Source organism: Hakea prostrata, chromosome 8, assembly GCF_041222555.1.
Source record: "Hakea prostrata isolate BN-2017 chromosome 8, UWA_Hpros_2, whole genome shotgun sequence".
NCBI classification, from domain to species: Eukaryota; Viridiplantae; Streptophyta; class Magnoliopsida; order Proteales; family Proteaceae; genus Hakea; species Hakea prostrata.
Genome location: NC_142607.1, coordinates 11,067,304 through 11,092,801, shown reverse-complemented (window position 1 = coordinate 11,092,801; position 25,498 = coordinate 11,067,304). Strand labels below are relative to the sequence as shown.

Here is a 25,498-nt window from a genome sequence, read left to right as displayed (position 1 = left end):
TGGAATACATAGTGGAAGATTCGTATTTGTTTTTGTTTTATCCCTAATCGCTTCTGCGACTGCGAGCCAATTCAATTTTATTTTTTTATTAAATTAAAAAATTCCTTACACGCCATCCGACTTTAATTAATAAATTTAATTAATGATAATTAATCTGTATAACCGCGTGTCGCTCGCCTAATTTCTTTCTTTAACATTCCCTTCTAAAAATAATCTTCTTTTAAGTTCCTAAAGTTTTCTATTTTTCTTTTTAATGAAACATATTCTTGTTTTTACTCTTTGGTACATTTTACTTTCGTTATTTTATTATTATAGGTGAAATATATTTATCGTCAGTAGTAAATTAATTAGTAATCGTGACTTGATGGGTATTGTTGCGAATACGCTATCTTTATTGCAAAGGAAGGCATTTATTATGAATTTATTCACCGCCCATAAGCCGAAGGAGTCTTTATGGTTTTTTTGGGTTTAAAAAGAGGGTCTTGGACAGTGAGAAGAGCAAATCAAAACTGATAATCGCCGTTGCCGGGGATCGAACCCGGGTCACCCGCGTGACAGGCGGGAATACTTACCACTATACTACAACGACTTAATTGTATGAGTTCTATACTTGTTTATGTCAAAACACTTCTGAAGAATTGACGTTCAGAATGAATTGAAGTAACAGAGCGTTGTTGCTTACCAAAAAAAAGAAAAAAAAAAAGGGTAAGAGTGTTTGTGATATCAAATAAAATTTTCTTCTACCATTGGATACCAAATGATACAAGTACGTCACACCGATACAACATCTTTTTTTTCTTTTTCTTCATCTAATATTTAGTACATGTTGAATACCATACCGTATTTATTTAGTTTATAAACGACATGATTTCGGATTGAGTAAAATAACATGTACTCCAAAGTAGATAAGAAGCATCAACAATCATTCATCTAAGTCAATGCCCATGCCAACATGGCCCCGTCCTACTCAAGTTGATGATCTAATCAAATTTTTTTTAAAGGCTTGACTACGCATCAAGATGTTTATTTTGAACATGTTTCACTACTGTATAAACATGCATGTTGGTTATAATTATTATTATTATTATTATTTTTTTTTTTTGGAAAGAGGTTCATCCGAGCCAGCTTGCGCACACCACGACTACATCCTCAAGGCGCTTTTTATATAATTAATATAGGCGGGGCTTCTTCTCTGGCCCCGAAGGTGTTGGTTATAATTATCTATTCAAATCCTTTCCTTTCCCTATCCACTGCTGGGAAAATGGACCCATCAATAGAATTGAATTTAAATTTTTAATAATTACTCTCTAATATAGTTAAGCAGTATAATAATATCCAAGATGCTTTCCATTTGGAGCGCTGTGGAGAAGAGAAATTTAACACAACAGGCTACCACTGGCAATGAATCCTGACATTAATCCATCCAGAGCACAACACATTTGAAACAAAGAATTAAAATAATTTTTTAGGTCAAATATTGTTTTTTTTTACCCAGTATATACAAATCTCCACTAGTGGTTTTGATAATGGTATTGGAGGAAACATTACCAAACTGTATTAACGGTCACATTTCTATCCAAAGGGGGGGGGGGGGGGATTTAACCGTCACATTTAACAGGGGCTATGCACAGAGGGTGGGGGAGGAAGAGAGAACAATAAAAGAGAACCCAACTTTTTTCAATTTAAAATTGAAGTTACAATACAAGGCACAGAGTGCATTCTCGCAGAACTCAGGATACAATCTCACTCTGAGGCAGTGCAGGTCCTTTCAGGTGTTTTCACATTTACAAACCTTTTTAGAACTGTCAAATAGAAAACCTAACGAGGAAAAAAAAAATCTACAGGTAAACATGTTAACAATGATGAGATACATTAGCAACAAATAATATACAGAGTGTGGCCGATGAGCTTCTACTTTTCAATGCCCTGCTGCAAATACTGTATTAGATCATAACCTGCAGTTGTCCACTTGTTGTAGGCATCAACACAAGTTTTAATCATGAAATTGGCAGCTTCTCGTTCGCTCATCTCTGGATGGAGTCTCTTGCGTAGATTCCCAATGGGATCTCCCCTGCTGAAGCAAGGTAGCCCACTGTCAACCATCATCAATACTGTGTTGATGATCCCATCCATATGACGCCGTGCAGCAAGGTATCCCTTTACGCACAAGCTGCAGATATTGCACCATCATTGCAAACAGCACTAAGATTCGAATGGCAGAGAGAGAGAGAGAGAGAGAGAGAGAGAGAGATTACCTTACAAAGTATTGCCAGGTTTCACTTTTCATCACCCCAGATGGGTCAAGCAATTGGGTCATCTCGTGGCTCAGCTTAAAATGAGCACTTTCAAAACGCATATTTCCACCAGGGGAAGTTTCCAAGATAAAACCAAAATCAATGTGTACAAGCCTGCCAACACTGCCAAGGGAGAAGAAAAGAATTGAGTGAACTCTTACCATCCAAGTGGCTAGGGCATTGACATAAATGTCCTTCGTGGATGTAAAATGATTTTCTCACAAGACCTCAACATCTCAATAATGACAGGAGTACAGCTGTGTGGATAACACATTTATAGATAAAACACTTTTAGGCTCATCTAGTTGTACATAGATGGATGGAATGTAAGACATTTTAACAATAAATGGCCAATAACATAGGAGAAAATAGCCATCTTTTCAAAAGTAGCTGAAGCCTGAGTATAGCTGTCTGGATAATATATCTATAGATAAAACACTTTTATGCTCATCTAGTTGTACATACATGAATGAAATATAAGACATTTTAACAATAAATAACCAAATAGTCAGGAGAAACTAGACTAGCTATCATTTCGAAAGTAGCTGAAGCTTGAGTAAACTTTCAACACTGCCACACTTCTTTACCAAAATGAAAGGTAAGTAACTTTGTTAATTGAACAATCAATGTCAGTAATGATCAGCAAGCTTCCCTTTGGTTACCTAAATTATATAACTGTAATATTTAATAAGCATATTAAATAAGCCTAGGGCTTCTGAAATAATATACTAAATTTTTAAAAATTTTATGACGTAAAGACCTAACCAAGTGACCACAGCCATGTCTGCCCTGTTGAAGCAGTAAATGTGCACTTCCAAATTAGTGACACCATCAAGGATACTGCAACAACCCCCCCCCCCCTCTCCCTTTTTCTTTTTTTCTCCTCTCTTTCTCCCAAATGCTCTCATCCACATATACAAAGTTACGAACTATTGGACTTACTTGTCAAAAAGAAGATTGCCATTATGACGATCCTTGGGTTGAAGTAACAGGCTGGCAACTGCGTAACCAGCACTGCTAACTATGAAATTTTCACGGGCAGCTTCAAAACTGGCAGAGCCAACAGGCCCATAGTCTTGTTGAAAAATCTCGTACAGTCCACCATCAGTGGTTTCACCCATCTGGCTTCTGCTCCTTGTATTAGGGACAACCTGCAGGTGCAAACCTTATAAGAGACATTATTGCAATGCTGAAAACAAAGAAATTATTGCAATCTTAAAAACACCTATCAGCAAGTATGATACAGAGTGCCACATGTAAAGAAATATGGATTAGTAGAAGGTGGATTCAAGTCCTGCCAGCCATCTCGTTCATTTTCGGTGAGTGCAGTGTATTTCCCACAGCAGGGAAGGATGCCTTGGTAATAATGATAGGGGAAGTGTCCCTATTATGATATATGGTAGCTTAATTAGTAGCTTGCTGTTAGTCCAATCTCTCTTTTATTTTTCTTGTAATTAAGACATTGATTGTGATGTAGCACAGCCCTAGACCAAACTGAATGCTAGGGAACCCAGATCAAGATGATTATTTTAAGTTTATTTGCTATCTTGTTATTTTTTATTCTAGAATTAGGTTTGGCTTTTAATTAAGGATTCGAGTTATTTGGTTTAGGAGTTCCTTAATTATTTTCAGTTGCTCATGTAATCCCTGTATTTTTATGGAATAGAAAGATGAATTAAGCTAAAGGTTTGGTGCAATCTTAAAGGTTTTGTGCAATCTTCTTTTTCCTTCTATCTTCTCCATTCTATCATCCATCAGGCGGCATAAAGGAGGCCCAGTGAGTAGGCCACGTGGCTGAGAAGTTGGGAATGGGATGACAAATAAAGGATTGGTTGCACAGCTTTAGGGAAGGCCATCAGGAAAAAAAAAGGTAGTTGAACCAGGCTTTTGGTAGCAGAAGGGGATTGGAAGTTGAAGATGCTGAAACACCGGCAAGCTAACCAAGGCAGGTGAAGGTTGTGGGAGAGGGAAGTGTTTTAAGAAGGGCAGTAGGTAAGAGGGGCAGTAGGAAGATGAGCCAGAGGGTTGATGGAAAAGCCAAAGACACGAGAATGGTTCAAGTCATGGAATGCAGATGCCGGCAGAGTTGTTGCAGCAGCAGGGCTGCCATCAGATGGTGATGTAAGCAGGCCCCTTCCCCTAGCCGAACCAGTAATTTGGGCCTTAGACCCAAGTCAAAGTGGCACATCTAGTGGGCTGGCTGAACACTGCCGGGGGCATTCTGGTCATTTTCGCATTTCTTTTTATCATTATGTTAGTCCAGTAATTTTTGTTTTAACTTTGTGGATCCATACCTAATTTTGTTTCTTTAATTTAGTATTAAGAGTTCCAGTTAGAGTTGAAGTCCCAATTAGCATCTATTTTAAATTAAGATTCCTTTTGGATAATTAATTGTTATTTTTGCAAATTACTTTCTTTTATTTGTGGTTCTTATTGAGTTTTAAAGAGGATCCTAGTCTATAAAGGATTCCCTAGTTGAATCAAGATAGCTTTCCAAGATTGAGTCTAAGTCTTTTCCCTCCAATTGTTAGGCTCCATATAGCCCACCCTACCTGGTATTTTTCAAGAAAGGCTTCGACCTTAGGTTTCAAGGCTTATATGGCCTCAATTTCATCTTAAAGCAAAATAAACACAATGGAACTAAGAATTGCCAAAAAAATCACTAAAAGTTTATCATTCAAGTGTACTAACAATTGGCTAGTTCCGAGAAGTACAAACTATATTGCATACAAGAATAGAATCATTAGCATACATGAATTGTTTGATAGAATGATTACATATACAACAAGTCAACAAAATACAATAACCAACTAACAACTACAATGTCCCACACTTTAGTACCATGTTGAATGCTTGCCTAGAACTGGTGGAACTATACCTTGTCTATGGTAGTACTCTGAGTACTGGATGGAAATTTGGCCATGCCATTTTGCCTATGAAGTTATCCACGGACAGAGACATTGCGTTTCTATAGGTGGGAACCATTCACATAATGTAGATATCCCATCGCGTCAACTTTTTCCATTATGACAAATTTGCAACATTTTCCCCCAAGTTTCAACTAGTTTTGACAAATGAGTTATTGATTTAGGGTGAAACAAAAGTTGAAATCACAAAATCCTGCCAAAAGTGGTTTGGGGGTTGAAACTCAAAGGGCAAAACCTTACAGAAGCTAGATTTCGTAGGTTTCGACCATTTCAATTGAAACCTAGTATTATTTCGATTCCACCTAGGTTTCATCTCATTTTTTTCAAAACCAAAATTTTAGTCACAACATCGGTGGTCTTGACTGAAATTTGTACCATGGATCAGGTACTATTGCCTCTCTCTTACTTTGCAGATACCGGTTTCAGACCCTAATTTATCATAGAGATTAAGACATTTGGTGCAGCTGTTAATAAGTTATTTGCATGCACTTACCAACTCTCTTCAACTTCGCAGGGTATAGCTTCAGATCCTAATTTGTAATAGAAATTCAGATCTCATTTGTAGCTTTTTATTTTTTATTTTTGAAAAACTGAGGGTGCCGTCACATCCTTTGAAGTGGGTATCACTTCAAGTCATGAAAAACAGAGATTGGATATGTAGTAATATTTGTTGGATTCTAATAGGAGTTTAATTAGAGTTTGTATTCATGTAAATTTCTATTTCTTGTTACCCAAGTAAGGGTATTTATGTAATAGTGTACTTTCCACTTAATTATAAATAGAGAGCTTGAGATCATTGATCAATAAGCCATTCTACCACAATCGTTTCTTTCATCATGGCATCAAAGCTAAAAGTTCGATTAGGAGATTTTTTTTTTCTTCTTTTTTTCTCCTTTCAAACCCATTGCAAACCATCGCAATTGGGCTCACAATCATTCTTCAGTTACTACCGCTGCACTATCGTTTCTGCTGCAAACCTTGAAGACCAGAAAAAAAAGGAGGGATAGAAGAAGAGAAGAAGAACCACGCTTCCTGTTACCGCCGCTGCTTCCTGTGCCATCGACAGGAAAAAAGGAGAGACAGCAGAAGCAAAGACCCTGCTACTGCTGCTGCTTCCTGCGCCTAACAGTGAGTTTACCTCTGATTTTTCTCTCAATTTCTGGCGTTTAAGCCTCAGTTTCCGTTGCCGAAGTCCCTGCAATCGATCGCGATTGAATCGCTGTAGAGTTTCTGGTGTTTGTGGTGCTTCATCTATTGATTGAATTTACTGTAGATTTATCGAATTAAAACGAGGGGTTTACTTTCTAAATTTGAATTCTTTCAGGGACCTATTGGTAAATTATCATAGTTCCAGCCTTCCAGGGACTTATGTGTAATTTTACATTTTAAGGGACCTATTTGCAAACTTATACAATTTCAGGGACTTATGTGTAATTGTGCATATTATTATGGACCTTATTGTAATTTCTACTTTTTAGGGCCTTAATTGTAATTTCCCATAGTATTATTATTAAAATAAAAATACAAAAAATAATAAATAAAAAAAGAGCAGAAGAGAGAAAAGAAAAGAAAGGAAAGAAAAAAAAGTCAGGAAGGAAAGAAGGAAAAAAAATGGTATTCTTTATAAGCATTTTTTGAATTCTATCATTTTGTTTGGGCGGTTTGGGTGGTTTGGCTATTGCATTCTGTGACATTTCAGCTACTTTGAAGGGGTGAAGACTGAAGAACTGCAGACAATTCTTTAAACATGGCGATGGTACTACTTCTCCCACTGCCTCCGAACATTACCCACTTTTCATCCTCTTTCGGTAAGATTTGATGGAACAAATTATTTGATATGGTCTCGCTCTGCTTACTTGACTATTGCCGAAAGAGGACTTGTTGGACACATTACGGGCGCCACGATCAAACCCACTATATCATAGGTGTTTTACAGAATAAATGGATCTCAAATGACTCTCTTATCATGTCATTTCTTTTGGATTCCATGATTCCAAATATTTTCCGTGGATATCTATTACTTGATATTACAGCCCAAATCTGGAAGGCTACTACTGAAACATATGGACAGTTGGAAATGATGTACAGATTTATGAGCTACGAAAGAAGCTTCATGAGACTACCCAAAAGGAACTGACTGTGGCCCAATATTATGTCGCGTTGCAAACTTGCGATCTCTTTGGCAGGAGTTGGATCATTATGGGGATTATCACCCCACTAACCAAGATGATGTGGCTACTTATAGGAAGCACATTGATAAGATTCAGGTATATGACTTCATGGCAAGTTTAAATGTGGAGTATGATTAGATCATAATGCAAGTATTAAGTCGTTCTCCCTTTCCTACATTAGAAAAGTCTTATGCTCTTGCTCAATGTGAGGAAAGTCGTTGATTAGCCATGCTTCATACTCCTATTATGGATAAATCAGCCTTACAGTCTGTTCGCACTAAATCTAATTCGGCTAAGGAGATTGTCAAGTGTGAGTAATGTCCCAAACCATATCATACCAAGGCCAATTGTTGAAAATTACATGGGAAACCTGCTGATTTTGAGCAAAAAAGAGCACAAAGAAAGGGAAAACTAAAGCCTAATCTTTCTGAGACAGTTTCCACAACACCCTCTCTACAACATATTCTGCAGTCTTCTACTGCCGGTACAACCTTTACCACTGCTTCCTCTATTACCCATGCCAACTCCTACCTTGCTACTTCAGGTAAATCTTTTACAAGCTTCCAAGTTTCTTCAGTTTCTACTCCTTGGATCATTAATACAGGAGCCACAGATCATATGACAGATTTATCCTTCTTTTCCTTACAATATTCTCCAACTTCTGGAAAAGATAAAGTTCGAATTGTCGTTGACGGCACATATTCTTCCATTGCTGGAAAATGGACCATTCAACATTCTCCATCACTTTCTTTGTCTAAAGTTTTACATGTTCCCTCTTTCTTTATTAACTTGCTCTCTATCAGTAGTCTTACACATGACTTGAATTGTAAAGTGATCTTTTTCCCATTTTACTATGTCTTCCAGGATCTGGTCACGGGGAAGGAGATTGGACGTGGTAAACTAGACAATGGACTTTATTTGCTCGAACCAATTGGAGGATCTACTTCTTCTCTGACTACATCTTCTAATCCAGTCCATTCGGTAATATCATATCTTCATCAGTGGCACCGTAAGCTAGGTCACCCCCTCTAGGAACTCTGAAGAAAATATTTTCTGATTTGGTTTCTTCGTGTAATGCGGATGAATTTTTTTTTGTGAAGCCTGCATTTTGCGAAGCAAACTCGTTCTACTTATTTACCTTCTCTTCATAATAGAAAATATATTCCTTTTATGCTCATTCATACTGATGTGTGGGGTCCCTACCAACGTGTGTCTATTTCTGGCCATAGGTACTTTGTTACTTTTATTGATTGTCACTCTTGTTCTACATGGATTTATCTTTTGAAACAAAAAAATGAAGTTTTTCGATGTTTTCGTGATTTTCATAATATGATTAAGACTCAGTTCAATGCCATTGTGAAGAGCCTTCACAGTGACAATGGCACAAAGTATATTGATGGTGAATTTCAAAGATATCTTTCTAACTCTGGCATAATATACCAGACCAGTTGTGTTGACACTGCTGCCCAAAATGGGGTCGCCAAAAGGAAGAATCGACATCTTTTAAAAATAGCCCATTCACTTATGATTGCTATTAATGTCCTTGACCAATACTGGAGTGATGTTATACTCACTGCATCTTACCTTATGAATAGGATGCCAAGTAGGATACTTGGTTTTAAATGTCCTAATGAGCTTCTCCAAGGAACCTCTTCTTTTCTTATTTTCCCAAAGGTTTTTGGATGTGTCTGTTATACAAGAATTATAACCCATCAAAGTAAGTTGCGCTCCCCGTGGCTTACGCAACATTTTTCTAGGGTATTCTGCTACTCAGAAAGGGTACAAATGTTATCATCCTCCTTCCAGGAAACCATTGTCTCCATGGATGTCATTTTTAATGAGTCTTACCCTTACTATACACCTCTCCAGGGGGAGAGTCCTAGAGGAAAGGTGTTCTTTCCAACTCTAGATCTTCCTATCACACACCAACACAACTTAAGAGTTCAAGAAGAGTTTACTAAACAGGGGGACTGGGAAGGCTTCCGCCAGTAAACCTAAGGACTATAATCCTCCCCCTTCATTTTCTAAACCATGTGAAGAACCTAGAAAGGGGGAGACAACTCCTGTGACGCACACTGTTGAGGTCTTTCAAAACCAGATTAACCAGAATAAGGAGGTGCAGACTTATCAGATGAAGAATTACAACCGGCTAAAGCAGGTGGAAAAAGGTGACACGTTACCACTTCAATCTCCTGCTCCAAAATCAGATTCTACTGTTCCCCTTAGGTATCTTCTTTTGATCTTCTTATTGCTGTTAGAAAAGGAGTCAGATCTTGTACTCAACATCCCATAGCTAAATGTCTCTTATGACTCATTGTTTGACTCTTACCGTGCTTTTATATCCTCTCTATCATCTATATCTATTCCTAAAAGTTGGAAGGAAGCCTATGCTAATAAGAGATGGAAGGCAGCTACGGTAGAGGAAATGCAGGCAATAAAGAAAAATAATACTTGGGATTTGATTACACTTCCTCTAGGAAAAAAACCAGTGGGCTGCAAATGGGTGTTTGTGGTTAAACAAAATATGGATGGATCAGTCAACAAGTTGAAGGCTAGACTAGTTGCAAAGGGGTTTACCCAGACCTATGGGATAGATTATCAAGAGACTTTTGCCCCTGTAGCAAAACTGAACATTTTCAGAGTTCTATTGTCTGTAGGTTTGAACAAAGACTAGAACTTGCACCAACTAGACGTAAAGAATGCCTTCTTACATGGGGAGCTAGAGGAAGAAGTCTATATGGAAATCCCACATGGTTTCTCCGATGACAATACTGCAGGGAAAGTTTGTTGATTGCAGAGGTCAATTTATGGGTTAAAACAGTCTCCTAGATGTTGGTTTGGATGCCTCCTGAAGGCAATGATTTCTATTGGATAAGCAAAACAATGTTGATCATATACACTATTTGTCAAGAACTTAGGTACTAACATCACACTTCTCATTGTATATATAGACGATATTGTCATCACAGGGAATGATGGTGAAGAAATTCAAAGGTTGAAGAACTTTCTTGGCAGAGAGTTTGAGATTAAAGATCTAGGGAAGTTACAGTATTTCTTAGGGATTGAGTGGCTCGATCAAATAAGGTTATATTCTTGTCCCAACGAAAGTATGTCCTAGATTTATTATCAGAAGTGGGATGTTGGGGTGTAAAGCAATTGATACTCCTATTGAAGTTGGAGCTAAACTTAAAGAAAAAGAGGGAGAACCAATGGACAAAGGAAGATACCAAAGGCCGGTAGGGAAGCTTATTTACTTGTCCCACACCAGGCCAGACATCGCTTATGTCGTGGGGATAGTGAGTCAATTCATGCATGATCCATATTTAGCTCATATGAAGGCTATTACCAGAATATTACAGTATTTGAAGGGAACTCTTGGAAAATGAATACTTTTGTCACCCATTGATAATCTAAAAGTAGAAGCATGCACTGATGTAGACTGGGCTAGATCTCCAGACAGGAAGTCAATTTCAGGTTACTGTACATTTGTTGGAGGTAATCTAGTTACTTGAAGAAGTAAGAAACAAAATGTGGTAGCTTTATCCAGTACCGAAGCTGAATATAGAACTATGGTTCGTGGAATTTGTGAGCTACTATGGTTGAAAGGCTTGCTGCAAGATATTGGAGTACAAGTTCCAAATCCTATGATGTTATATTGTGACAACAATCCGGTGCAACATGATCGAACTAAGCACATTGAAATTGACAGGTTTTTTATCAAAGGAAAGCTGGAACAAGGGCTTATCTGCATGCCTTTTGTGAGGTCTCGAGACCAAGTAGCAGATGGTTTTACTACAAGTTTGAAAGAAAGAGATTTTCTTCCTATTGTAGAAAAGTTGGGCATGACTAATATATATGCCTCAACTTGAGGGGGAGTGTTGGATTCTACTAGGAGTTCAATTAAAGTTTGTATTCATGTAAATTTCAATTTCTTGTTACCCAAGTAAGGGTATTTATGTAATAGTGTACTTTCCACTTAATTATAAATTGAGGGCTTGAGATCATTGATCAATAAGCCAATCAACCACAATCTTTTCTTTCAACAATATTAGGTTAGAGAAGGCCAAGAACAAGAATGAGAAAAAGGCCCCCACAACATTATAGTTTAATAAAATTTATCAAATTAAAAAGGCAATTAACTCCCCCCCCCCCCGCGCGGAGGATTCTGCTAGTGTGGAAGCCTTTGGAATTGGCTTCGCCATTAAAAAGTCAATCACCCGGTGCTGGTCCCTAACCTTCAGCCTCTTTTGTGCAAGTGGGGATTTGAACATACCACTTTAAAATGGATACTGAACTCACAGTTTGACAAACGAAGAAAACAATCGCAATCCCAGAATGCTGATTTTATCAGACAATTAAGGTAGATAATTCACAAACGGCTATACCACCAAGATAGCCACCATCATACCTCGATTATGCCTCTCTCTGGGTCAGTTGGAAGAACTCCATATGGGAATAGGTAGAGGTTTAGCCCAACCGCTTCAAAAATGTCCTTGAGAAGTGAAATCACTTGAAGGGCAAGAACATCCTGTCGACAATCATCTCCGACCTGGCAAAAAAGAACCAAGTTTTATGTTTCATATGCCACTGTCACACAGGGACTGATGAACTTAAGAACATTGACTACTTCAATGACATCCGGTCTAACCCAATTGGCAACAGTAGCATGGTGCAGGATAATTCCAACAGTAAGAAAAACACACACAAATAAGCTGGACTGGCAACTCAAATGCTGGTTTCCAGAACTTTCAGTGCCCAAGAATACTCATATGGTCCCAATTTGGGTCATGGTGCATAGTTTAGAATACTTGCCAACAACCAAGTTGCATAAAAGTCCTCTATCATTGTTCAATCATTTGCAGTTCAGGCCCAAGAGTTTCGACACCTGGAAGATGCTAAATCCAATGGTGCTGACCTCGATTGACTGAGTTTTTTCTTATTTCTTCTCAAGCTTGGCATTGTTGGATTTAGCATCTTCCATGTGTCAAACTTTCAGACCTGAACTGCATTGTGTTCCGCAATAAAGGAATTGTGGAGTATTTTTATCCAGCCAACTCAATATGCATGCAAAACAAACAGGCTTACCTTGAAGATACAAGCTTGCGGTTTTAAAATGCTGTGATCTCCATCTCTATCCACCACATTAAATGTGATCATTATAGGAACTTTCGCAGCAGACTGTAGAGGTATCCCACTATCCAATTGAATTCCATGAACAAGTTTGCTAGGAGCAGTTGGTAGGTAAAGGTCATCCCCATCAATTTCAATTTGTTCCAATTCTCTGTAGAATGTAAAACACATTAGTTAATAGTTATTATGCATCGCCAGGTAAAGCAAAGGTGGATATATTGCTGTCCAATTGAGCAAGTCTTGATTCTGGATTTTGATTTACAATAAAATAACCAAGCCAGGTATATGGTCAAAACATGATGAAAAATAACTCATCATGTGGATAGGTTCCCCTCCCCCCCAATTTTTTTTTCATCTCCCTCTTCTTAGAACCATGCTAAGGGTCTTGAACACTGGTTCCAAGTAAGCAAGGGAAAAATTAGGTTAAAACTATCACCATAACCAAATGAAAGTATAGCTGGGAATGTCTACAAAAAAAAAAATAGTACCCCCGGATGCGAGCTCGGCGTTCTTCCTTTGGAATTGGAAACAGTGTACCAGAAATTGATGTGATTTTGTCAAAAAAGTTGAATTCCCTTATAAACAAGTCCCGGGCCTTCGGGCTGAAACTACCAATAATTTTTTGCTTAACCATAGGCAATTTCTCTTGAAACGAACTATTCTGAAACAACAGCAAGAACATATCAGCAAGTGAAAAACATAAAAGCAAAGAATTTGGCCTTCAAATAAAGTATAGCAAGGATTTTCCCAAAGGATAATGCCAGAATTAGCAGTAAATTTGACCTGCTCAAAGTTTGAACTAAATAATACAAAGACACAGGTATAATTAGAAAGCACATAGGTGGCACAATTGTATAAGTAGGTTAGTATGAACATAATATCTTCAACCAAAAAAAGGAGGATATACAGTTTTCAAAACCCAACATGGTAAAGATGGACAGAAATGTACAAGCACATATGATATAGTCTGTCAAAGCCGTCTCTTTTTTTCTTTTTTTTTGCTTTTTGGGTAAAGGTTAAAGCCGTCCCGGTAATCAAATTTCAGCACCGTATGCGCTAGAGAAGCAGCTCAGTCATTCCAAAACTCATGAAGTTGCAAAACTAGCATCTCATTAAGGCACTTTGTAATTCTTGTTACTGCAAACTTTCAATTGTGTTCTAGGCACTTCCCTACTTGTTCTGCACTGAAAAATGTGCAGTGGAATTGAGATTCCGTCACATGGACCAATTTCTATCAGTTCACCTAGAAAATGCTCAATTCAACATCAGATTGGTACAAAAGTTAATATCATGGAGAAGTGATACAAGGAAATATAAAGCTAACATTAAATGACTATGGCGCAAGGCAACATAAAAATCCTGGATCCTATCATGAGAAGGATGCAACACTCTGCTGAAAACCAACTATACAGTTGGAAACTTGGAATACCATTTTTGAGGAGCCTATCATGGTCAATAGGCATGGCACTTCCATTCCCAGAAAAGAAATGTATCCCTGTGTTGTTATTCTCATCGTTTAGTAGTAAAATTAACAGATGTATCACCATGAAACACAGACATATTTTTGCAATAATTCTAAAATGTGAATATGGGAAATGCATACAAGACAAACACATATATACCTTCGAAGGACCTGCATCTTTCCCAGATTCTGGGACATTTGTCTCTCCCTGCCATTTATGGAATCATATTATTATATAGTTCCAGTACATATTTCCACCATTTAAAAATAAACCACAGAAAAATAAGATATCCACTGTCAATAAATTTGGTACCTGTAGATGCCATATCAAAATGTGTGCAAATATATCACTTCTTTGAGCTGCTCTAAGTAAATATCCTTCTACTAAACTCTGCAAAGAAAGTACCAACTCAGATAAATATCTATGTTAAAAAAATAAGAAAATAGGCACAGATGAAACATTGCATAAAAAATTCTAGTTAATATAGAATAATGATTATCAATGCATAGCATCTGCAACTCACTTCATCATCATATCGTAGAGTTTGCACAAGCTGTGGCATGAAAAAGGTCACTCTTTCCGGAGGATAGGACTCCAAAACCCTAAGAACAAATGCCATCACACGTGGATGACCTTTATATGCAGGAGTAAGAAACTCTAAAGCCCGAGTTATTGAACAAGCAGCCCAGTGTGGAAGTTGCTGTAGGAGTGCTGAATTTTCATCAACTGCCTTCGGAGTAACAAAAAAGGGTAACGCTTCAGGTATGCTGCGCATCTCTACAATGTTCAACTGCATGAAAATCCAGAATTCAGGGGGCACATTTCAGACCAAAATTAGTTAAATAAGCTATTGGAACAAAAAAAATATGAAAAGCAAAGATCAGAAAAAGAAATGATGACAGATCTATCTCAAAAAGAAAGGCAGAGTGATGGGCATTGCATTTGAATTGTCTGACAAACCATGCCAATAAGTAGTAGCAAACAAAAAGAATAAATTTATAATAGATTTTTTTCAAATCCACCAAACTGCCTTTGCATCGCGCTACAAGACTCTCCTCCCCCCCCCCCCCCCCAAAAAAAAAAAACCCCACTCTACAAACCGTACAAAGAGGTCCCACAAAACTGAACACCGTCCCTTGGCTGTAAACGGCTGACGGGAGATTAACATTTTACCCTTAGTTAATAAAAAGATAAAAGACAATTTCTTATTCTACCCTAAGCCCTATCCCTTCTTTAAAATCTCACATTTATGAGATGGGGTGAAGAAATACTATCTTCATACATCCTCTTCAGTTCCCAAAACAAGCACACGAAAGGAAGGGCTAGCCGGAAAATGTACAAATTTTGCATTCAAGATTGATAGGGGATTCACTTCTAAAAACTCAAAAAGGAAGAACTGCTGCAGGAAATGAAGCGCCCTCCCCCCCCCAGGTGGGAAAACCATCCACCACCACCATTTAGAAAACGGAATCTATTCTGTTACTAAAACTAATGAAAACCAAAAATAATAAAAAAATAAACAAAAGTGCAGTTAACCGTTAATTTCCTTTCTTAAATTTGATCCTTTTTTTTTATTGAGTTCTACTCTCAAGATAACGCTAATCCACCTTTCAAGCTTTCTTTTTCACTTGATTTATATTTTCTAAGAAGACTAAAATCCAATTCTTCTTTTTTTTATATTGAATCATAAAATAATCCACCCTGCGACTGCAATTGGTCTCACACTAGCTGTGCAACTGAACAGGGGCAAAGGATGCAGGAGCTTTGGAGAGAGCATCATTTGGGCTTCTCTCTGACACCTAGACCACTCCCACACTCTGCCTCCTCTTTCTCCAAGTTAGCACCAGAGAAGATCGTGAATCTAAAAACCGCTTATTCTCAAATCCTCTAAGAGTTGTAGCTTAAAATCCAACTAAATAGTAGAACCCACATCAAAACCCTACAATGCTCGCACACAGAGCTTGAAGAGATTGTACTTCATCATGGAAAATGAAGCACCCATCATCATTTGTGAGGCTGGAGTGGATCGGGAATGGTGTTGCCATAAGGCTTGGGAAGGCAAAGCTCCGGTGGCAGAAGAAAGCAAGGAAGAAGATGGGTGAAGGGATTCCCCTTTCACCCACCTCTGTTTCTGATTCAACTTTGGGCAGAGTGATGTGAACCAGAATTCAGGGGCCAAAATCCCATAGTGGACCCCAAGGCACACCTAGGGCTGGCCCAACCCTCCTAGAGGGGTATTCTGGTCAATTCCAGCCTTAATTAACTGCTGATATTAATTTTTAGAATTCCTTTTTTAAATTTTAAAAGAGTCTTGATTAGTTAGAATTCTTGTTCAAGTCAAAGACAAGTTCTTGAGTCCCTACGAGCCTTCTTTAAAGATAGACTCTTATTAGTCTTTATTTACAAGAAGAGTTCCCTTAGTATTTGAGTCTTAGGGGGAATTGTTGGTTGAGTTCTATTAGGAATTTTGATTTGTGTAATTTTCTATTTTTTGCCCAAGTAAGGGTATTTATGCAATAGTGCTCTTTCCACTTCATTATAAATAAAGGGTTTGGATCACACTGATCAATCCAAGCTATTCCACCACAATCGTTTCTCAACATGGCATCAGAGCCAAAACCCGATTAGGGAAAGGGAGAAAAAAAAAGGGGGAACAAAGGAGAAGTTGCTTATCTTTATCATCGCTGCACCTCCATCACTTGCCTTTGCCATCAAACACCTGCCCAGCTATCGCTTGCCTTTACCATGGAAGACTTGCCCAACCATCGCTCACCTCTACCATCGAAGACCTCCATTGCTGCACCTCCATCGCTCGACCTCTGCAATCGAAGACCTACAACTCTACCGTCAAAGACCCCTCAATGAACTAAAGAAGCTTTCTACCATCAAGCCTTCTGCCATCGATTCCTTATTTTAAGAATCGACTTTTGGTTTATTACATTCTCAAACCTCGTTTTTGTTTTTTTTTACCTTTTAAGCCCTCTTATAACTTGCAACTACACACTAATGGTATTACATACCCTATGAAACCTTTCAATCCTATAACTCCATAGATTTGTGTGGGTGGTTTGGCTACTCCATTCTGCGGCATTTTAGTTGTTTCAAGGGGTGCAGACCGAAGAACTGCAAACAATATTTTGACATGGTGACCATCGATGGTACTACTACCCCCACTGGCTCCTAACATTACCCAACTCTTTTCTCCTCTTTCAGTAAGATTTGATGGAACAAACTATTTAATATGATCTCAATCTGCATACCTAACTATTGCCAGAAGAGGACTTGTTGGACAAATTACAGACACCACAATGAAACCTACGACCACAGATGTTTCTCAGGATAGATGGGTCTCGAATGACTCCCATATCATGTCGTTCCTTTTAGATTTCATGAATCCAAATATTGCCCATGGATAACTATTGCTTGATACTGCAACCCAAATCTGGAAGGCTACTATAGAACCATATGGATAGTTGGGGAATGATGCATAGGTTTATGAGTTCCAAAAAAAGCTTCATAGGACTACTCATAAGGAACTGATTGTGGCTCAATATTATGTTGAATTGCGATCTCTTTGGCAGGAGGTGGATCATTATAGGGATTATCAACACACTACTCCGGATGATGTGGCAACTTATAGGAAATACGTTGATAAGATTCGGGTATATGACTTCTTTAATGGTTTGAATGTGGAATATGATCATATCAGGGTACATGTATTGAGTTGGTCTCCCTTTCCTACACTAGAATAGTCTTATGCCATTGTTCAGTGTCAAGAAAGCCGTTGATTAGCCATGCATCATGCTCTTATTGTGGAGAAATCAGCCCCACAGTCTGTTAGCACTAAATCTGATTCGACCAAGGAGATTGTTAAGTGTGAACACCGTCACAAACCCTATTATAACAAGGCCAACTGTTGGAAGCTCCAAGGGAAGTTTGCTGATTTTAAGAAGAAAAGGACACAAAGAAGGGGAAAACCAAAGGCTAATCTTTCTAAGACTATTCCAACTACACCATTTACAAACATTGGTTTTTCATAGCAGGAATTAGCTACTCTATGACATATTCTGCAGTCCTCTACTGCTAGTGCAACCTCTACTACTACTTCCTCCGCTACCCATACCAACTCCTACCTTGCTACTTCAAGTAAAACTTTTACAGGCTTCTATGTTTCTTCAGTTTCTACTCATTGGATCATTGATACAAGAGCCACGGAACATATGACAGGCATAGTTGTCAAGGCGTCGCCTAGGCGTCGCTTAATCGTCGCCTCAGCGTCTGGGCTCCTTCGGAGCGCCTCAAATTGGCGTCGCCTTATTTTTAGGCAATAAGGCGTCTGCTTTTTTTTCTTTCTTTTTTAAATCACGAGAGATGCCTAATCGAAGGCATATATTGAAATGCTTATTAGATTCCGATTGTAAAGTATCTATTGTTTGAACGTATATGCATATGTATAATGATGCTACATGTGATCAAATGTTAAAATAAAAACAAACAAAATTGAAAGAGAATAAGTTCTTAACTCAAGTCTCACACTCTCAATCTCACTTTAATCCCTAATCTCTTTCTCTCTTCTTCTCTTCCATTCCCGCAGCGACACTCCGGCAAGCAGTGGCCAGTGACAAGCAACTTCTTCTCTTCCTTTCTTCTTGCGACTTTTTATTTAGGACCTATTATGTGTGGTTTGTAGTATGTTGGATGACTTGAGGTAGTCTGATATTAGTTTTTTTATTATATAAGATATGATAGATTTAGAGTGAATGAGATGTACACTAAAAATTTCACTTAAAATGCCTCAACCGCCTCAAAAGCGCCTCGGAGGGCGCCTCGTCGACTCATTGCCTCAATTAGCCTAAACCGCCTTGCATCGCCTCGTCGCCGTGACAACTATGATGACAAGTTTATCCTCTCTTTTTACACTATTTTTCAACTTTCGGGAAAGATAAAGTTCAAATTGCTAATAGCTCTTATTCTTCTACTGCTAGAAAAAGGACCATTCGACATTTTCCATCAATTTTTTTGTCTAAAGTTTTGCATGTTCCTTCCTTCTATACTAATTTACTTTCTATTAGTAATCTTATACATGACTTGAATTGTAAAGTGACATTTTTTTCCATCCTATTGTGTCGTCTAGGATCTGGTAATAGGGAAGGAGATTCGACGTGGTAAACTAGACAATGGACTTTATTTGCTGAAGCTGATTGGAGGATTTACTTCTGCTCTGGCTACATCTTCCCATAAGGTCCATTTGGTATTTTAGACCTTCATCAGTGGCATCGTGGGCTTGGTCAACCCCCCAATAACTCTTAAGAAAATATTTCCTTATCTAGTTTCTTCTTTTAAAAAGGATGATATTTTTTTGTGAAACTGACATTTTTGCAAAACAGACTTATTCTACTTATTTACCTTCTCTTCATAACAAAAAACATATTCCTTTTATGTTAATTCATACTGATGTGTGGGTGTGGGGCCCCTACCGACATATCTGTTACTAGCCATAGGTATTTTGTTACTTTTATTGATTGTCACTCTCGTTCTACATAGATTTATCTTTTTAAACAAAAAAAATGAGGTTTTTTTATGTTTCGTGATTTTATAATATGATTAAAACTCAGTTCAATGTCGCTGTGAAGATCCTTCGTAATTACAATGGCACAAAGTATATTGATGGTGAATTTCAAAGATATCTCTCTGTCTTTGGCATAATACACCAGACCAATTGTGTTGATACAACTGCCCAGAACGGGATTGCCGAAAGGAAGAATCAGCATCTATCAGAGATAGTTCGTTCTATTATGATTGTTATGAATGTCCCTGGCCAATATTGGAGTGATACTATACTCACTGCCTCTTAGCATATGAATAGGATGCTCAGTAAGATACTTGGTTTCCAATGTCCCAATGAGATTCTCCAAGGCAACTCTTCCTTTGTTATTCCCCCAAAGGATTTTAGTACAATAAAGTTTAAAAAGTATAGGAGGTTTCAATAATTGTAAAAAATTTAAGGAAGGTCATGCAATATGCCAAAAAGGTTAGAAAAGGAATGAGTAATTAACTCTTTAAGATTAAGATGATGAAAAGAATCTAATTCTACATTAACGAATACTTAAGCACCAAGGCATATACAGCCTTACTCAATAAGGCTTAGTCTACCAATATCTCTAAGGCTAGACTGCTAGACTAGTTTTCATGGCCCAAATCTTAATTTCAGGTGGTTCATGGGATGCTTTCTGAATGGATTACCTAGTTAGGTTTCGACTGGTGGACTTTGCATCTCCTAGTTAAGAGTAACTGGGATGAAATGCCTTGGGGTGTTAATTTACTAGAGGTTTAGGGTGAAGGAATGTTTGGTGAGATGGCGTCGTTTCTTGAGATATGGAGCAAAAAGTTATAAGAATGGGGTGAAACATGGATAAAACCAGGCCCTTACTGTTACACCCACACCCCAAAAATTCCTGTCTTAGATAATAAGCTGGTTCAACCCAATGAACCACAGCTCTAAACCAACAAGTGAATCACAAAGAGATCCTGAATGGGAAAGTCACCTCGGACTAAAAAAACTTTGATCATTCAAATCCAAAATTTAATTTCCTTATAGTACACCCGATATTAAATTACAAATATTAAAATAACAAATATGAGCTTGACACCGATAGCAACATCCCGGCCCCAATAGTAAGTGTGTTGACATACTAAATCAATCGATGGAACCCCCCCCCCTCCAAAATACAATTAAATGAAATTTTAAAACATAAATAATTTTTAAACCTGTACTTGGGCCAAAACAAATTTTCATCTGTGGGGCCCACATACAATGGAATTATACCAAACCAAAAGTAGGAAAATGGTCAACAAAATTTCCAAGACCCAATCTTACCAAAGGTTATGACGTAACAATCAAACTAAAGGCCAGAATTAAGGATCAATTCAATTGAATCAGATATCAATTAGGGTTCTTAAACTCCTACAACTATGACTCTTTAGGGCAATTATAGCTGGACAGCAGCCAATTAGGGCTGAGGATTTCAGTTAGGATTTTGTAGGTTTCTAGAGGCGTTTTAAGGTTGAGGGGAATAAGTGTAAGGTTTGTGTTGAAAAAAACGATTGGACTAGAATGACTTATTGATCAATGTGATCTCAAGCCCTCTATTTATAATTAGCCCTCTATTTATAATTAAGAGGAAAGTACACTATTACATAAATACCCTTACTTGGGTAAAGAGAAATATAAATTTACATGAATAAAAACTCTAATAGAGTTGGACTCCTAGTAGAACTCAACCAACACTCCCCCGCAAGTTCAGGCATAGATATTAGTCATGCCCAACTTGCCTACAATAGGAATGAAATCTCTTTCTTTCAAACCCTTAGGCTGCGTTTGTTTGCAAAGGTGGGGTGGGAAAAAAAAACATGTGGGTCCCACATGTAGTGGGGTGAGGGAGAAGAAAAGGAAAGGAAAGGGTTTTGTGGAAAAGTGATGGGGTGGGTCCCACTTTTTACTTTTCCCAACTTTCCCACAAAATCCCACCAAATATGTGGGGTTTTAAAATAGCATGGGGTGGGAAAGTTGAACTGCCAAATCAGCAGACAAGGTTCCTTGATTCAAGGAACCTTGTCTCCCACTTTCCCACCCCAAGCAACCAAACACTCTACCATTTTAGGATTTAAAGGAAAAGTAAGAAATTTACACATTTTTCAAGAATTTTCCCACCCCTTTTTTCCCACCCCACCTTTATTCCAGCAAACAAACGCAGCCTTAGTGAAAACATCTGCCACATGGTCTCCAGACCTCAGAAAAGGCATGCAAATAAGCCCTTGTTCCAGCTTTCCCTTGACAAAAGACATGTCAATTTCAATGTGCTTATTCGATCATTGTTGTACAGGATTATTAGCAATACTAATAGCAGTCTTGTTGTCACAATATAGCATCATAGGGTTTGGAACTTGGACTCCAATATCTTGTAGCAAGCCTTTCAACCATAGTAGCTCACAAACTCCATAAACCATAGCTCTATATTCAGTTTTGGTACTGGATAAAGCTACCACATTCTGTTTCTTACTTCTCCAAGTAACTAGATTACCTCCAACAAAGGTACAGTAACCTGAAATTGACTTTCTGTCTGGAGATCCTGCCCACTCAACATCAATGAATGCTTCTACTCTTAGATTATCAGTGAGTGACAAAAGTATTCCTTTTCCAAGAGTTCCCTTCAAATATTATAGTATTCTTGTAACAGCCTTCATACGAGATAAATATAGGTCATGCATGAATTGGCTCACTATCCCCACGGCATAAGCGATGTCTGGCCTGGTGTGGGACAAGTAAATAAGCTTCCCTACCAGCCTTTGGTATCTTCCTTTGTCCACTTGTTCTCCCTCTTTTTCTGTAAGTTTAGCTCCAACTTCAATAGGGGTATCAACTGCTTTACACCCCAACATTCCCAATTCTGATAATAAGTCTAGGACATACTTTCTTTGGGATAGGAATATGCCCTTCTTTAATCGAGCCACCTCAATCTTTAAGAAGTATTGTAACTTCCCTAGATCTTTAATCTTAAACTCCCTGCCAAGAAAGTTCTTCAACCTTTGAATTTCTTCATCATCATTCCCTGTGATGACAATATCGTCCACATAAACAATGAGAAGTGTGATGTTAGTACCTAACTTCTTGACAAATAGCGTATGATCAGCATTGCTTTGCTTGTACCCAATAGAAGTCATTGCCTTCAGGAGGCGTCTAAACTAGCATCTAGGAGACTGATTTAACCCATAAATTGACCTCTTCAACAGACAAACTTTTCCTGTAGTATTGTCATCGGAGAAACCATGTGGGATTTCCATATAGACTTCTTCCTCTAGCTCCCCATGTAAGAAGGCATTCTTTACATCTAGTTGGTGCAAGTTCTAGTTTTTGTTTAAACCTACAGACAACAGAACTTTGACAATGTTCAGTTTCGCAACAAGGGCAAAAGTCTCCTGATAATCTATCCCATAGGTCTGGGTAAACCCCTTTGCAACTAGTCTAGCCTTCAACTTGTTGACTGATCCATCCATATTTTGTTTAACCACAAACACCCATTTGCAGCCACTGGTTTTTATCCTGGAGGTAATCAGCTCCCAAGTATCATTTTTCTTTATTGCCCGCATTTCCTCTACCATAGCTACCTTCCATCTCTTATTAGCATAGGCTTCCTACCAACTTTTAGGAATAGATATAGATGATAAAGAGGATATAAAAGCACGGTAAGAGTCAAACAATGAGTAATAAGAAACACATTTAGCTATGGGATGCTGAGTACAAGATCTGACTCCTTTACTAACAGTAATAGGAAGATCAAAAGAAGATACCTCAAGGGGAACAGTAGAATCTGATTCTGGAGCAAGAGATTGAAGTGGTAATATGTCACCTTTTTTCACCTTCTTTCTCTACTAACTTTCTCTCTATAAGTAGTAGGTTTTTCCCCTCCCCCCCCCCCCCCCCCCCCACCCCCCCCCCCCCCCCAGCTTGGGCTAAAGATTTTGGCCCTAAGGGCAGATTAGGGCCAAAATATTCTGGCCCTAAACTAGGGCCAAGGGCGGGCCTGGGATTACTCTTTGGCCCGCCCAGCCCATCTCGGCCCGTCCCTGATTTTTAGCCTTGATTTTGGCCTTGATCTTGGCCCTGATTTTGGCCCTGATCCTAGCCCTGATTTTGGCCCTGATCTTGGCCCTGATTCTAGCCCTGATCCTGGCCCTGATCTTGGCCCTGATATTAGCCCTGACCCTGATCCTGGCCCTGATTTGAGTCTAAAGACTCTGGACCCTCCACCCACATGGAGAGGAATTAATTGTAATACATATAGGTGGATACTTGACACGTGTCAAATTTTAAAAACATGATCATGTTTTGTAGAAAATTAATAAAAATAAATTATAACTTCATTACCAATGTAATAAGCATCTATTTGATTTTGACCATGATCCTGACCCTAATTTTGGCTCTAATCTTAATATTAATTTGACGATGATCATGTACTACAGTACTAGATTTTTACCCTGATCTTCATACTAACATTGATATGAGTCTTGATTTTGATATTTAGTCACTTTGATCATATTAGACTATAAATTCACTTTTTATATTATTTTTAAGGTAATTTTTATTTTTCCAACAAAGTCATTTTTAGTTCAATAAAATATGGATTTTGTTTTTTGACTAAGGCAAGATAATATATTATAAATAATAAAAACTATTACATAAAGAATTAATATCAAACAAATCTATACCCTAACTTCTCATCATGAATATCTAACAAATCTACTGTGATATTTAAAAAAAAATTATTAAAAACATATAGCTATGTTTGTAACTAAAACATCATTTTCTTTAACTATGAAAAAAATACTTCTTTTTTTTTTTTTGTTGAATACTAAATTATCGTCGATTTACTTATTAACAAGGTTTTGAATATGATTTTTTTTATATTGAATAAAGATATCAATTTATTGAACAGTTGTGAATGAAAACATACCTACCTACGGCTTAAATTCTTGACTTTGAAGATAAAATTTCATTTATCATATTCCTTTTGAATTATGAATCTCTGATGTTTCTAAGTTTACAAAAAGAGTTTGTGTGACATTCTCTATAATTGACTTGACTTTCAAATATGCCTAAATTTAATTACAATTCTTCTCTCTACTTATTCTATTTCATGAATAATTTTAACTCCTTGCTGCTGGAGAAAAACCAAAGGAAAAAACAGAATAAGAGAGAGAGAGAGAGAGAGAGAGAGAGAGAGAGAGAGAGCAAATTAAAAAATCCTAAAAATTTGGATTTCTCTATTTCTCTAAAATCTAAATGGGTATAAATAGTTAAATACATATTGAATCTAAGTTTTGGATTATTTGTTGACATCTTTAATATTTTATTTTCCAGAATTGAGTTTGGAATTTAAGTATTTAATTACTTTAATATGTATTTTAATTACTACCTGTCTTACATTTGATATTTACGACCAAAGATATGGCCAATTAAAGCTAGGGACAAGGCCAATTAGGGCCTGGGCCAATCAGGGCCAGGGACAGGGCCAATCAGGGCCAGGGACAGGGCCAATTAGGGCCAAGGACAAGGCCAATCAGGGCCAGGGACAGGGCCAATTAGGGCCAGGGATAGGGACAAGGCCAATTAGGGCCAGGGACAGGGCTAACCCATCCCGATCAAGCCCAATTAGGGCCAATTAGGGCAGGGAATGGGCTTGGCTTGGCCCTGTAGGGCTTAGGGCCAGGGACAATAATTATTGGCCCTGAACTAGGGCCAGGGCGGGAATGGGCTCAAATTATACCATATAGGGCTGGGCTTGGGATTCACCCCCCCCCCCCCCCCCCCCCCCCCCCCCCACCCTTAATTAATAACTTACCCTCCCCCTTAATTTATAAAGAGGTTTTTTCCCCCCAAGGAAGGAAAAAAACCCTTTACCACTCGAACTTTATCTTTTTCGGAAGTTGGAGCATAATGTGAAAAAGAGGAGGAA

General features: G+C 38.0%; 1 protein-coding gene and 1 non-coding gene across 2 annotated transcripts in view; both read right to left on the bottom strand.

The window, feature by feature from the left end:
- Positions 1 to 517: 517 nt before the first annotated feature.
- On the bottom strand, positions 518 to 589 carry TRNAD-GUC (transfer RNA aspartic acid (anticodon GUC)). The gene has a single exon. It is a non-coding gene; the product is annotated as a tRNA-Asp (tRNA).
- A 1,059-nt stretch (positions 590 to 1,648) lies between these two features.
- Positions 1,649 to 25,498, bottom strand: part of LOC149006859 (phosphatidylinositol 4-kinase alpha 1-like) — a 58,423-nt gene continuing 34,573 nt past the window's right edge. Inside the window, 9 exon segments of the mRNA XM_089164821.1 lie at positions 1,649 to 2,170; positions 2,256 to 2,417; positions 3,237 to 3,445; positions 11,801 to 11,941; positions 12,478 to 12,673; positions 13,011 to 13,183; positions 14,145 to 14,192; positions 14,298 to 14,375; positions 14,509 to 14,775. Of these exon segments, the coding sequence (XP_089020947.1) occupies positions 1,912 to 2,170; positions 2,256 to 2,417; positions 3,237 to 3,445; positions 11,801 to 11,941; positions 12,478 to 12,673; positions 13,011 to 13,183; positions 14,145 to 14,192; positions 14,298 to 14,375; positions 14,509 to 14,775 (1,533 nt within the window). The 3' untranslated portion in view covers positions 1,649 to 1,911.